General features: G+C 40.0%; 1 protein-coding gene across 1 annotated transcript in view; it reads right to left on the reverse strand.

The window, feature by feature from the left end:
- LOC145784298 (structural maintenance of chromosomes protein 5-like) overlaps window positions 1–13,561 on the reverse strand; it is a 46,795-nt gene that overhangs the window by 7,005 nt on the left and 26,229 nt on the right. Inside the window, exons 4-12 of the mRNA XM_082596089.1 lie at window positions 13,147–13,240; window positions 12,578–12,718; window positions 12,326–12,474; window positions 12,120–12,183; window positions 3,761–3,922; window positions 3,280–3,413; window positions 2,995–3,185; window positions 1,104–1,258; window positions 86–186 (exon numbers count right to left, since the gene is read on the reverse strand). Of these exons, the coding sequence (XP_082452215.1) occupies window positions 86–186; window positions 1,104–1,258; window positions 2,995–3,185; window positions 3,280–3,413; window positions 3,761–3,922; window positions 12,120–12,183; window positions 12,326–12,474; window positions 12,578–12,718; window positions 13,147–13,240 (1,191 nt within the window). The remainder of the gene's footprint in view (window positions 1–85; window positions 187–1,103; window positions 1,259–2,994; window positions 3,186–3,279; window positions 3,414–3,760; window positions 3,923–12,119; window positions 12,184–12,325; window positions 12,475–12,577; window positions 12,719–13,146; window positions 13,241–13,561) is intronic.

The following is a 13,561-nucleotide window of genomic DNA, read 5'->3' on the forward strand; positions in this document are numbered from 1 at the left end:
TAACGGATTTTGCTGTCTGGGATATGATCAATGATTGATCATTGCCTCATCGCACTCTATTGCACAACATTGTGAATCGAGTTACTTTGAATTATCGGTTGGATCCTCGCAGACGAACGCCTGCATGTCTCTCATTGACACGTGGTTCTCTATCAGCTCGGCGTGGGCCGGATCTTTGATGTTGATCTGGCAACAAATTGAAGAAAAGCTTTTGAAGAAAATGTGAAAGACCTCTGAAAAAGTTTACAAAACATACCAACCAGCAAGACCAAATATATAGTAACCATTAAAACTAATATATACCAACCAGCGCTGAGATAACGCAGTGGATAAGGCTGTCCAATCATGCAATCCTCGCTCAACACCTGGCTCAAGCTGGTTGTTGAAAACACCGCTCACCTTTACCCAGGGTGTATTAAATTGGGTGGGCGTAGTTGCTGAAGGAAAGGCGGCCGAGAGAAAGAAACAGGCCACCCTACTCTCCTTAGTGCCGACTGCCGAAGGCTTAGTATAATGAGAACCTTCCAGCGGCATCTAGTGGATAGAGTAATTCACAGACAACATTTGTAGAACAAACGGAAATTTTACTATGTCAATTTCATTATCTTCTCATCCCCGATGCTTGGATTCAAGTATGGGACTCACCTAATTACCTTTATGCTAAGCATTAAGACTAATATATACTAAACAGTAAGACCAATATATAACAACCAGCAAAACCAACCAGTATGACCAACATATAACAACCAGCAAAGATCAATATATACCAACCAGTAAGACCAACATATACTAACCAGTAAGACCAACATACACCAACCAGTAAGACCAACATATACCAACCAGTAAGATCCAACATACACCAACCAGTAAGACCAACATATACCAATCAGCTAAGACCAACATATACCAACCAGTAAGACCAACATAATATACTGACCAGTAAGAGTAGACCAACATATACCAATTAGTAAGACAGACATATACCAATCAGTAAGACCAACATATATCAACCAGTAAGACCAGCATATACCAACCAGTAAGACCAGCATATACCAACCAGTAAGACCAGCATATACCAACCAGTAAGACCAACATATACCAACCAGTAAGATCATCGGTTCATGAACTGTTGATTTGAATTTGGACTTGTTGGAACGCAGCCACATGATGGCGTTGTAACAGTCGCGATTTCTTCGTTTGAGGATTTCCAACCGTCTGTTGCTCATATTGTTCAACTCCGCGATCTTCGTCTTACAAACTGAGGAACAAAACAGCGCATTCATTTCACTTGAAAAGATCTTCCACGCGGTACAACAAGGGTTTGCTACAACGCGTTAGCGGGGAGCAAGTCTTTTAGGCGCTGACAGTTAGGCGCTGGTCTAATAGGCGCGCACACTGTGGCGTCTGGATATTTAGGTGCGGAGCACTGTGGCGCCCGGTCATTTAGGTGCTATTTCTAGTAAAGTCTGTAGATTGTATCAGCTTGGCAGCTTGCCAGAAAGTTATATCATGGCTTCCGTGAGTGAAGCTGCTTAAGCCGGCAATGCTTTTCACACAAAATGTTATATTGAACAGAAAAATATATTGTTGTTTTTTGGTGCAAATGAAGTGCTCAGGTCCAACATCGGCTTATATGCAGGGCAATTAGAGCAGTAGACCACCTGATCTCCACAGGACACGTACTTCTGGAGTAGAAGTTGCCGGTTTAAAGGCGCAGCTTTGTGCAGTCTGTTACCTTTAATAATTACTTCTACTTGAGACGGATAGATCGTGTGGAGATGAGGTGCGGGAAAACGCTCTACTACTCTTGATATTAGCACATCTCTACAGGACATTTGCAATGCATCCTGAACACAAGTTGCAGCCAGATGGAACTTTACTTCTGTTATCTTTCACAATTACTTCTGTTTGAGATAGATTGGCCATGAGACGAGAACGCGTAAGACGCTCTACTACTGTTCACATGAATGCATTTCTACAGGGCATATATATAGGCTACACCCTGGCTACAAGTTGCAAGCATACTTCGCGCGTTTATTAAACCTAGTCGGGGTTTTGACGGAAAACTAAGTTACTCTTCACTCAAGCCTACCCCCGCTTGAATACAGGCTACGGTACACTTTTTACTGATGTTTACTGTAGTTATTATTTGACCTAACTAAAAGTGAACTCATATGTTTGGAAACTTGAATAATTTATTGATAAAGCTTTCGCCAACGCAAACCTGGACTAACAACAAATAAATGCTGAACAAGCGCATTAAAAAAACAACATATTTTTCTGTTCAATATAACATTTTATGTGAAAATCATTGCCGGTTTAAGCAGCTTCACTCACGGAAGCCATGACATATTTTTCTCTTCAATATAACATTTTGTGTGAAAAGCATTGCCGGTTCAAGCAGCTTCACCCATATATTTTTCTGTTTAATATAACGTTTTGTGTGAAAAAGCATTGCCGGTTTAAGCAGCTTCACTCACTGAAGCCATGACCAACAACGCACATGCATTAACAAAACAAAATATTTTCCTGTTGAATGTAATATTTTGTGTGAAAAGCATTGCCCTACGCCCCTCCCTGCCAAGCTGATACAATCTACAGACTTTACTAGAAATAGCACCTAAATGACCGGGCGCCACAGTGCTCCGCACCTAAATATCCAGACGCCACAATGTGCGCGCCTATTAGACCAGCGCCTAACTGTCAGCGCCTAAAAGACGTGGACCCCGTTAGCGAGAACCACGCACGTTCCTTGGCACTGCCAACAAGCCATTACACTGGAACGAAAAGAATTCCTTCCAAGTCTTCGAAGTGGTCCGAATATTACGCAGGCTCTCAAGGTTAATGCAAACGAAAAAAAGATCTAAAAGCGGCCAACATTGATGTTGGTGCGTGAAATCGGTCGGTTTGAACATGCACAACAATGCATTGGGGTGGAATGAACTCATTCACTAGAGAAATACGTAATGAATTCGTCATTCCTCATCGAATTACCGTTTACTTCGCGATGCGATTGTCCTTTCTTCTCAGAAATGATGTCATGCTCTTGTTCCGCTTGAGTGATCGCAGCCACGGTCGAGCGAATTCTTTGATTCAATTGGTCGAGTTGATCTTGAACGTCATGTTCTTCGAGATGCTCCAGTTCGTTCTGCCACCCAGATATTTGCAGCCGATATTGTTCAGCTCTGCGATCGCAACAATCAATCAAAACTATCACATCTTGGTCTTAAACAAGCAAGACAGAAAAATCAATGTCTCTTCATTTGTCGTCATACATACCTCTTCATCCTCTGATGTTCATCTTTCTCTCTCTCTTTGAACTCCTGCCACTTCTCGTCCACTTGGTCGTCTTTCTTATTCAGTTTGTCGTGGACCTTCTTGGTGACTGTAGCAGCAGCCTTCAACTCTTCTCCCTTCAAAGCGAAAAGATACATCGTCACAAGATACATCTTACACGTCACAAGATACATCTTACACGTCACAAGATACATTTTACACGTCACAAGATACATCTTACACGTCACAAGATACATTTTACACGTCACAAGATACATCTTACAAGTCACAAGATACATCTTACACGTCACAAGATACATCTTACACGTCACAAGATACATCTTACACGTCACAAGATACATCTTACACGTCACAAGATACATCTTACACGTTACGAGTTGGATTCTGCTCTTCTTGTTTGAAAGACACAAAATCCCTTCAATTTGTTGCATTGAAGCAAAGTATGCATCAACCTCCCACCCACCTTGCTCTTCACCTTCCTATCAATTCCTCCCATCCGACTGGAAATGTCATCTTTCTTCTTGACAAGAGGAAGACTTTTCTTCTCCTCCGAAGAGCGCTGTTGGATCAGTTGCTGATGCTCCTCCTTGTGGCGAACGTACTCGCACCGAGCTTGCTCATAAATCTACACCACGTCATGTTTAGTGGCGTCATGTTTAGTGACGTCATGTATAGAGACGTCATATTTAGTTACGTCATGTTTAGTGACGTCATTTAGTGGCAGTTTTCATGCGCAATAAAGCGGCGAACAGGAATGTGGGTCGGCGTTGGATGATCACCAAGTTGTGCCATGAACGACCTGAATCCTTGGTTCTCGGCCATACGTCAGTAACGTTCAACGAGGGTAGGTTTGACAACCACCAATGCATAACGGGCATTGGGGGACTGGCAGGCATTGGGGGACTGTCTTATTAAATATGTCATGTATACACAAAAATAAACACGACAGCAGACAGCCACACAGTTATAACTAAGAGTGGCATAGGTAAATTTTTTTGTCTTGTTTGACGTTTATCAAACGACAAAACTACAGTATTTCCAGCTGATAACATTTGAAGTTGATTTCTAACAGGATACTGGTGTTGAATACCAGATGAGACTGTTCTCCACATAATTATAATTTCTTGCGTTCCTCTAGTGCAGTGGTTCTTAAACTTTTTGAGACACGCCTCCCTTTTACACAGGGTTGAGAAAAACCCGGGTTTTTTTTAAAAAAGCCCAACCCGCCCGTTTTTTTTTTAAAAACCCAGGTTTTTTTGGGTTTTATTGGGTTTTTTTTTAAAAAGGATGCAAAAAAAGGTAGATTCATGCTTATTTCACCTCAAAACTACTTTTTACAAATGAAGTGCCTTTCACTCACAGTACATGCTTGCATAACTCAATAAAATAATGCACTAGGGCTGTTGTTGCTAGAATGTTGCATCATCCATTAATTTCAAGATCAAGTTGGATGTTGCATCATCCACTGATTTCTATACCAAGTTGATGCTACCGTGGTAGAAATCACATTATTGCATTATTTGCTTTAGATTTGAAGGCAAGGAGCATTTATGCCATCATGTTTAAATATTTTTTATCATTTATACATATATTATATATAGTAATGGATGAGCAATTGAGCGATTGCGTGGCCAATGGCTATTTAGGCAAATGCTCTGAAACAGCCATGTGTTAGAATCCAGAATCTGTAATTGGTAAATAGCCTCCTAAATTGCATTTCACATCATATATACACTATACAGACTACAGTAGAGTAGTACTTTCACCAGTTTAACTATAAGGCCTTCTTGCATAAATGAGTTTTAATGTAGTATACACAAAGTGGCATTATTTGATTTTGTGTACTGTACAATATTCACTGCGTTTTCAGTTTATTCTTGGAAATTTACTTCACAATCACATCCTTAAGTCCTAATTTAAAGTTTGTTTTAAGTGCCTTGTAGTGTTTTTGTTCATTTTTTTAATTTTCTAATAAAAACTGGACAAATATGATGCTCTAGGTTTTTTTATGGGTTTTTTAAGTGGGTTTTTTCAAAAATACCCACCCGGTTTTTTTGGGTCGGGTAAAATACAGACAACCCTGCTTTTACAATTCTAACAAAATTCACACCCCACCTTGTTTTAAAATCAAAAAATATTAAGCAGAATAGCAACTCATTTCCAGGTAAGTTGCATTAATGTAGGCTAACCTTTTTGTGGATACCAAATGTTTAATTTTGGGATCAGTAGCAGATAATGCACATCTCAGATCGGCTTCACATTCAAGTTTGTTTCTAGATTTTGTCTAAGTTCACGAGAGTAAAAAAACCATTTTCACACAAGTGGATGAAAATGGAAGAAGTGTGCGTATCGCCACAGCAACCACACTCTTGTAAATGTAGATTCCTTGTCATCTGCCATTCTGAAAGTTCGGTGTCACCAAAGTCTGGAAAATAGCGTTCAAATTCTTGTTTCCAAAGTTGAAGGTGGCACTCCACTTCGAACTTAAGCTGGCCCTTCAGTTCAATTTATTTTTTTACATGGACAGTATCAAGGTTGGAAAATGAAGCTGCGTTTCCTTTTTGAACTCGACGATGCCACAGCCCCAGTTTTGCTATGAAAGCATGGATGGCATTATAGTCTTTGATGCTATCAGTATTCTTGCTCTGCAGGAGCAGATTCAAATCATTAAGGGCTTCAAAAATGTCAACGAGGTAGGGCAACTCAACGATGCCAAATTCCGAAAAACGCTTTTACAACTTCCGCCGACGACGATTGGCGAAAGCACTCGCTACAGGGTTGATCTCTAAGTGGTCAAAACTGATTTTGACCACTAAACGGTTTAAACCTGGTTTTAACCGGTCAAAACTAGGTTTAAACCGGTCAAAACCCAGAAGACTGTTTTTATGTAGTGAATGGTCGGCTACCTGGGCTATTTAGGAAATATAAAAGTAGTAGTGAGTTGTGACCATTTTGATATGCCGGCCTCGAAATAGCTGGCGGCCATGGCCGCCTGAACATTCATTAATGGCCGCCAATACCGACCTGTTAGGCAAAATTTGATGGCAAATGTTTTTCATAAAAGAAAGTTTGTTGGAATAAATTCTTGTACTTCAGTTGGCTGTGCAAATTGTTCATCGTTCTACCAAGCATTTTTTGGTTCATCAGAAACTTATTTTTAGAATTTGAATTTTCTCAAGAATAAAAATACCCGTATTTTACGAACCATAAGGCGCAATTTAAATCTTTTTTCCTCATAAATTGATCATGCGCCTTATAAGCCGGTGCGCCTAATGTATGGATCAAGTAGTGCTTTATTGCCTACACTCAAAAACAGTACCGATACTATTATTATATATAAATAAACCACCGTCTTACACAATAAACTACGGTAAAAGCAACTAGCAACTGTGATATTCACTAGGCCCATGTTTTCTTTTGCTCATTGCACTATTGTGACTTGCTTCCATTTATTAGGCATTTTTGTTTAATGAGCTTTATACGGTAACCCATACTCCTTAAAATACTTTGCGTTCTTTAGCCCGGTGCGCCTTATGTCTGAACAAACAACTAATCAAAGCAATTTATTGACAGTGCGCCTTATAATCGGATGCGCTTTATGGTCCGCAAAATAGAGCTGGGCGATATTACGATACGATATTTTTTCGGCAGCGATATTTATTCACAAAGCTCCGATTTTATCGTTTATAAATTTACTGAAATTATAGCAACATTTTCGCATGCGCAGTGACACAGACATCGCATGCGCAGACAACCCAGTGTGTGTGCATTGTTTACGCATTGCGAGCAGTCTGACATCGCATGCGCAGACAACCCTCAAGCGTGTGTGCATTATTTACGCATTACAAGCAGTCTTTGTGATTACGCAATCCTGCTTATTGATTCCCACGTGTTGCGTTGTTGCGAAGGATGAAGTCCGGTAAATACGATAGGAAACAGGCCTCGAAATTCCGGCGGTCATGGCGGACATGACTCTCAAGTCAAGTCAAGTCATGGCGGACATGACATGACATGAGGACATGTCATGGCGGACATGACCTCCGGAATGACCTCGAATGTCTGCCGAAGCCGACTCATTGGTCGGTCATAAATGACCGACGCAAAATTCTTGACAAAAATAGAGCTAATGCAGCAAAAATATATTTTAAATTTGAATTGTTACAATTGTTTGTTTAACGCGAACAAATACGGAGCTGAAACAATAATAGTACAGACAATTGCTTTAAAGATCACATTAGAGTGGCGTGGTTAACTGTAGCGCACCCAGCATGGGGCTAAGGGGGCTCAAGCCCCCCCCAAACCCGCCACTAATATAAAGTTTTTGTATGCTCCTCATGTATACATTTTGCTTACAGGTTAGTTATGAATAAGACACAACAATACAACAGGACTGAGCATTATAACAATATATTTTACATATTTACAAGTAGTTTAACAGTCAAACATTTTCAGTTTAACTTAAGACCTCATCAGGAATCTGAAAATATTTATAAAAATGCAGTAAATTTCGATTTCTTGAAGCTAAAATTACATTAGGAAAAGGCAACTACATAAATAACTACGACAAAAATTTGCTCCACAGGGAAGGTGATACATCAAGTAAATGTTGAAGAGAATGGTCTCGCCTCCAGCTAATAATTGTTTGTTTAAATTTGAGTTATAACGTTTGATTAACGTAGTGCTTCCTAAATTTTGGTGTCAAATTGGGATTTGTCTTTGCGTAAAATTTTAAATGAGTCGGCAGAGAATTTTCGATCAGAGCAAAAAGAACACTCCATGATATGGTCTTTGATGGCACTTTTCTTTAACTCCCTAAAGTTCGGTTGCTCCTGTACTCTCGTGGTCAAATGTCTCGGACATACGTACCGATGTACCGTACGTCAATGCCGAATCACACGGACATGTAAAACTGTATACGGTACGACGTTTGAGCAGAGAGACGAAGGCGTCCGGTGCTTTAGTTGAAAATACGAACTAAATTTGAATGTTTTGTAAGTAGAAAAAACTTCCACATCAAATTTACTGTTTACAAAATTAGTGTTTTGTTTCAAACTGTTTTCGTGCTAGTTGTTGTTTTTGCACTTATTTGTGTTGGCAAACGGAAAGCTAATTCTATTTTGTCATACGTGACGAAAACGTCGAGATCTATAGAAGATTGCAAGAGTGGACGTAGGGATGAAGAAGCTGATGCTGCTAGTAGCATGGGGTTCACTAGGCCAACTTCTAATCTCATTGAGAGAACGAATCCTGATGTATCGGCAACCGGTGGGTTGTGGGCTGTGAGCAGTGGCGTAGCTAAGGGGGTGTTGGGGGTTTCAACACCACTCTCCCTCCCTTTGGCACGCGTGTTAGGTCACGATATTGAGAATGATGCTTTCAATTTTTTTATCTCTTGAAAACAAAGTTTACCTAATTTTAAGCGAAACTGCATTAAAAAAGCGAGTTTTGCCAATACCAAACATTCACATATCTCAGCCAGGAATTAGCAACAAGAAAACATAGAGACTTAGCTTTATTTCGGAGAAATGCCGAAGAAAACATGATCTTATCTTTTTGCTATGCCACCAGACAGCACCATTTTACAGGAATATTCATACCCACATTTTTGTTGAAAAGGTCTCGGAATGCACCAAATTTAAAGTAATTTTTCAAAATTTTCTGCGGGAGGCCCTCCAGGCCTTCCGCCGCTGGGTGTCGTCTTTGGAAAATACGCCGTTGAGCTTTGCCCGCCGGCCGTCAAAACCTCCCCTTTCAAAACTCCTGGCTACGCCACTACCTGTGAGTGCCTTTAAATATTAATCAAAGGGATGGGTATTGGCCTATTGTCTCTGTCACTATTGTTGCAATCACTCGGCCGACATTTCTGAATTAGCCCCCCCCAAACTTTTTTTCTGGGTGCGCTACTGGTGGTTAACGAGCTGATGGCAAAAGTAGCCATTTTTACATCATTTCAACGCCTTGCAATGTTGCCTTGAAATAAAGTTGTCTGAACTTTTTGGCAGGATATGTATTCTAATATTAACAATGAGGATTATTGCGTTACATTGATCATTTGTTAAAAAGAAACGTCACAGAGAAGCAAGTCTCAGCTGGGTTCCGCACGTGCTTTGGCGAATGTGGCGACCTTATTCACGCTGAGTGATACTGATAGAAATAGAATTTCTGCACATAAGGGAGGGTGTTAGACTAACACTAAATTGTGTTAGTTAGTTAACACTAACACTATTGAGGGCTAACACTATTCAGTCACTAATGCGCCTTTGTCTGGACAGTCCTGACATGGAGATTTACGACCCCGCGCCGGCAGTAATCGCTTGGCACAACCATTCTATAACGCGAAAACCACTGAATAAATGATCGGAGTTGCTTTTGTAATAAGGAAATTTGGATTGTTTTCAATTGTGTTTATTGCGTCATTACACGACTGTCATTAACGCACTGATTTATTTGCAAGCAAAAAATATGTCCGGTTGAGATATTAAATGTCCGCTGAAAGGGTCAGTCCGGTAGGACGTGCTTGACCGCCGGAAAAAAGTACAAATTTCGAGGCCTGGGAAACTTGCAAGCTGACTGAATTTACGTAGCATAGCGTAGCGGCCGTAGCATAGTGTAGCGGCCGTAGCCTACGGTAGCTACAGCTAGGTAGTTACTTTATTTTGTTTTGCTACTCACAGCTGCATCTCTATTTTGCATGAAAAATTATCAACAAGGATAGCTGCATCTGTACATGGTGGCGAGCTAATGCACTGACTTTTCCTACACTTGCAAAAGTTGCAAGAAAACTTCTGTGCATTCAAGCCACCAGTGTTAGTAGTGAAAGGGTGTTTTCACTTAGTGGCTCAATTGTTTCCAAGAAGAGATCGTGCCTAAAACCCTGCAATGTCAACATGCTGACATTTTTGTCCAAAAATCTTTAGTTTGCGACAGTTAAATCGCAGCATTGTTTGCAATAAATGTTGTTCATTTCAGTACCAATGCTGAGTATGTTTTTCATGCAGTTATAGAAAGCCGTGCTTTGTGATTCGCAGTAAAATATCGAAACTTAGATAATATCGTTTTATTTTACCAATATCGCCCAGCTCTACTGCAAAATACGGTAACCAATTGATTGAAATATCAAAAATAAACAGAGAAATTGAATATTTTTTGTTCCAAATCCAGCATTTAGGTTATTGTTGATCAAAACAAAATATAGTTGAACATCGTTACTAAACATGGAAGGTAATATTTTTAATTCAATTGAAAAGCAACTTGATTCACACACTAAAGGGGTTTTGACCAGTTTTGACCAATAATAGGTGGTCAAAACTGCCCGGTTTAAACCAGGTTTTAACCGGGCAGTTTGAACCGCCCCGGTTTAAACTGATCAACCCTGACTCGCTACTTGCAATCTTCATTTTTTTAAAAGAGTCTTTCTTGCATTGGAAAAAAGCTAAAGGTTTGTTTTGGTGGTCAAGGTGTTTTTTTTTCAAGATGATGCTGCGAACGAGTTGGTCTCAAAGCGTCGTTGCTCAGATTTTAACAATATATGACACATTGTGGCACAACTTGGTCAGTTACGATGGCATCTATAAAGCCAAACTTCAGATAATCTTTGCCATACTTTCTCTTTTTCTCCACTCATTTTATGTCAATAGAACTGATTAATTAAAAATAAACTTAATTAAATCAATGCTAAAATTTAAAAAAATAGTTTACCCATGGTACTGTTGTAGAGCTGGGGATACTGTTGTACTTCTAGCTCTGTCACTTGTTGGTCAGTCGTTGCCATTATTATTACAACAAAAGCTCGAAGCTGTTGTGTCAGAAAGCCGTTGTGTTACGAGAGTTGAGGTGTTGCGCAAACATTTAGCAACGTCTAAAACATCACAAATACGAGATGTGACCACAACACGCTCTACAAACACTGTGCCACTGCAACACAAAGTTTCATCTTCAACAATCGACTGTCCAGCGTAGTTGTGAAGACATGTTTAATCATAGTTCATGCAGAGTTTTTCAATTTCTTGCGCCCTCCTTGAGAGCCTCACACACCCCCCAGTTTAAGAATCACTGCTCTAGTGACTACAGAGAAACATTCCGGTGTTATATGGATTGGTTATTATTATGTCGAACCCACTATCCAGGCTTACGCCCGGGTGATTGAAGATTTAGATTAAGTGGACAGGAAGGCAAGGAAGCCAATCTCGCATCCACTTTCAAGCATGCTTTTAAGTGTCCTGCCAGACACAGTCACGTGCTCTTGAGCGGTGTCGAACCAGCAGTCCAGCGCCCTTTCTAGTGCCGTACCAGGGCTCTCACCACTCGGCTATGCAGCCGACAGGTGGTAATGGCCAATGGGCTACCACAAGATGTCGAAAATGATAACCAGCTTTATCTCTAACGTTTCATCGACTGACTTTATCAAAGAACTTAAACGGATAAAAAATCGTCAGACCAATCGGCATGCGACAACTTAGCAAGTACAATACAGCTACTGCCAATTCAGCAAATGAGGTTTACTTGTTCAGTTCGAACTTGCTTGGTTATCGCTTGTTAGGCGGATTTTACTGATTTGTGATACATCAAGCTTTGGCTTGCTCAGTTGTCACTTGCTTAGTTTCATCATAAGCAAACTTCAGCAACTTGCTGAAATGTTGCAGTTGCAACTTTGAAATGTTGCTGACTGAAACTGAAATGTTGCGAGCTCAATTGTCACTTGCTGAACTGCCATTGCTCAGTTCACAATTGCTGACTTGTAGGAAACTCACAAAAACTACTTGTTTTACATCAAAATGACAACACACAACAAAAATATATTGACAGACCATGAAACAACTTACAGTCCAAGCCTTCTTCTGATCGAGACTTTTCAATTGAGTGACCAGTTTGTCTTTTTCTTTGTACCTGCAATTCACAATAGTGAATGAGGAGGCGAAAAGTATGAGCAAAAACTACTCCGGCGAGCAAATATCGGAGAGGTCAACAAATGTGTAAGAGCTTCTGATCGCTATTGGCACTGTGAAAGTTGCAACTTGAAGGATGGTACCTGTTGACTTCTTTCTCCACTCTCTGGTTCTTCTGGACCAACTTTTCTAGAAACGCTCTGTCATCATCCATTTTCCGTGCCATCTCCTTTTCCTTTTGTCTGAAATCCTTCAGCCACAGATGATCGTTCTGCATCGTTTGGGAGCAAATCTAGTGAGAGAGCAATGCACTGATGAGAAACCAAATATAACTAAAACATCAAAAGTTCCATTTTGATATTTATGAAGACTATTTAATAAATTCTAATGCTCACCGCATGTTCAGTATTTTCGAGCAATTCGATTTTATTCATTTTTGCAAAATCTGCGACTCTTTCCTGGGGCAGGAACTGACAAAGGTTGGAAAGTTGAATGTTGAGTTTGGCCGTGAGTTCCTCAATTTGTTTGACCGAACACTAAACAGAGCAAGGTGAGACGCGTATAAATAACAAGCTAATTATGACGAACATGGTTCTCCTTGACTTGACTGCAAGGGCAACCACAGTTGGTGGATTGACAACTACGGTACCCGAGCAAAACAAGTGTTCGAGCATTTAAAAACTTCGTGGAAGAAAACGAAGAAGGTAAAAGAAAGCGAGGAAGACCGAAAAGAAAATGAAGATTGTGTGACAGAAGATATGGAAATAGTGGGAGTGAAGGAGGAAGATGATGCTGACAGAATGATATGGAGGACTGCAATCTGCACCCCCACTTGAAGTTGAAATAAAGAAGAAGTGGAAGAAAACAAAAGGTTGGTCTGATGAAAAGAATTGAATAACTTCGATGAGTAACGTTGAGGATACGATGGCTATTGAAGTTCAGGAACAATCGTTGGATAACTTACTTGAGATTTGTTCATAAACCAAACAGAAGTCACCCTCCTGTTGTTACTGAGCGATATTTCTCTTCGAATAACTTCATTCCGCGGATCGTTAGCCCTTGAAAACAAAACATCCAGTAACTCGACACATTTTGCAAACAACTGAGATACTTTGATGAAGCATTTTAAAAAAATTACTAATATCGGTAATTTTAATCAGAAAAAACAAACTTTCAAAACCTATACAATTTAACGTCTCTGGATACACCGCTTAATGTCGCGGTCCGAATGACGCAACGCAAGAATGACGCGAGACTTGGTTATTTCCTACTAAAACTAACTGTTATTTTTTGAATAAGGCAATCATTTTGCATTTAACTACAATATAATTGTTTTTTAAATAGTAATTGCATTTGCCACGGCAGCAATGTTAATTTTT

Source organism: Aplidium turbinatum, chromosome 15, assembly GCF_918807975.1.
Source record: "Aplidium turbinatum chromosome 15, kaAplTurb1.1, whole genome shotgun sequence".
NCBI lineage: Eukaryota > Metazoa > Chordata > Ascidiacea > Aplousobranchia > Polyclinidae > Aplidium > Aplidium turbinatum.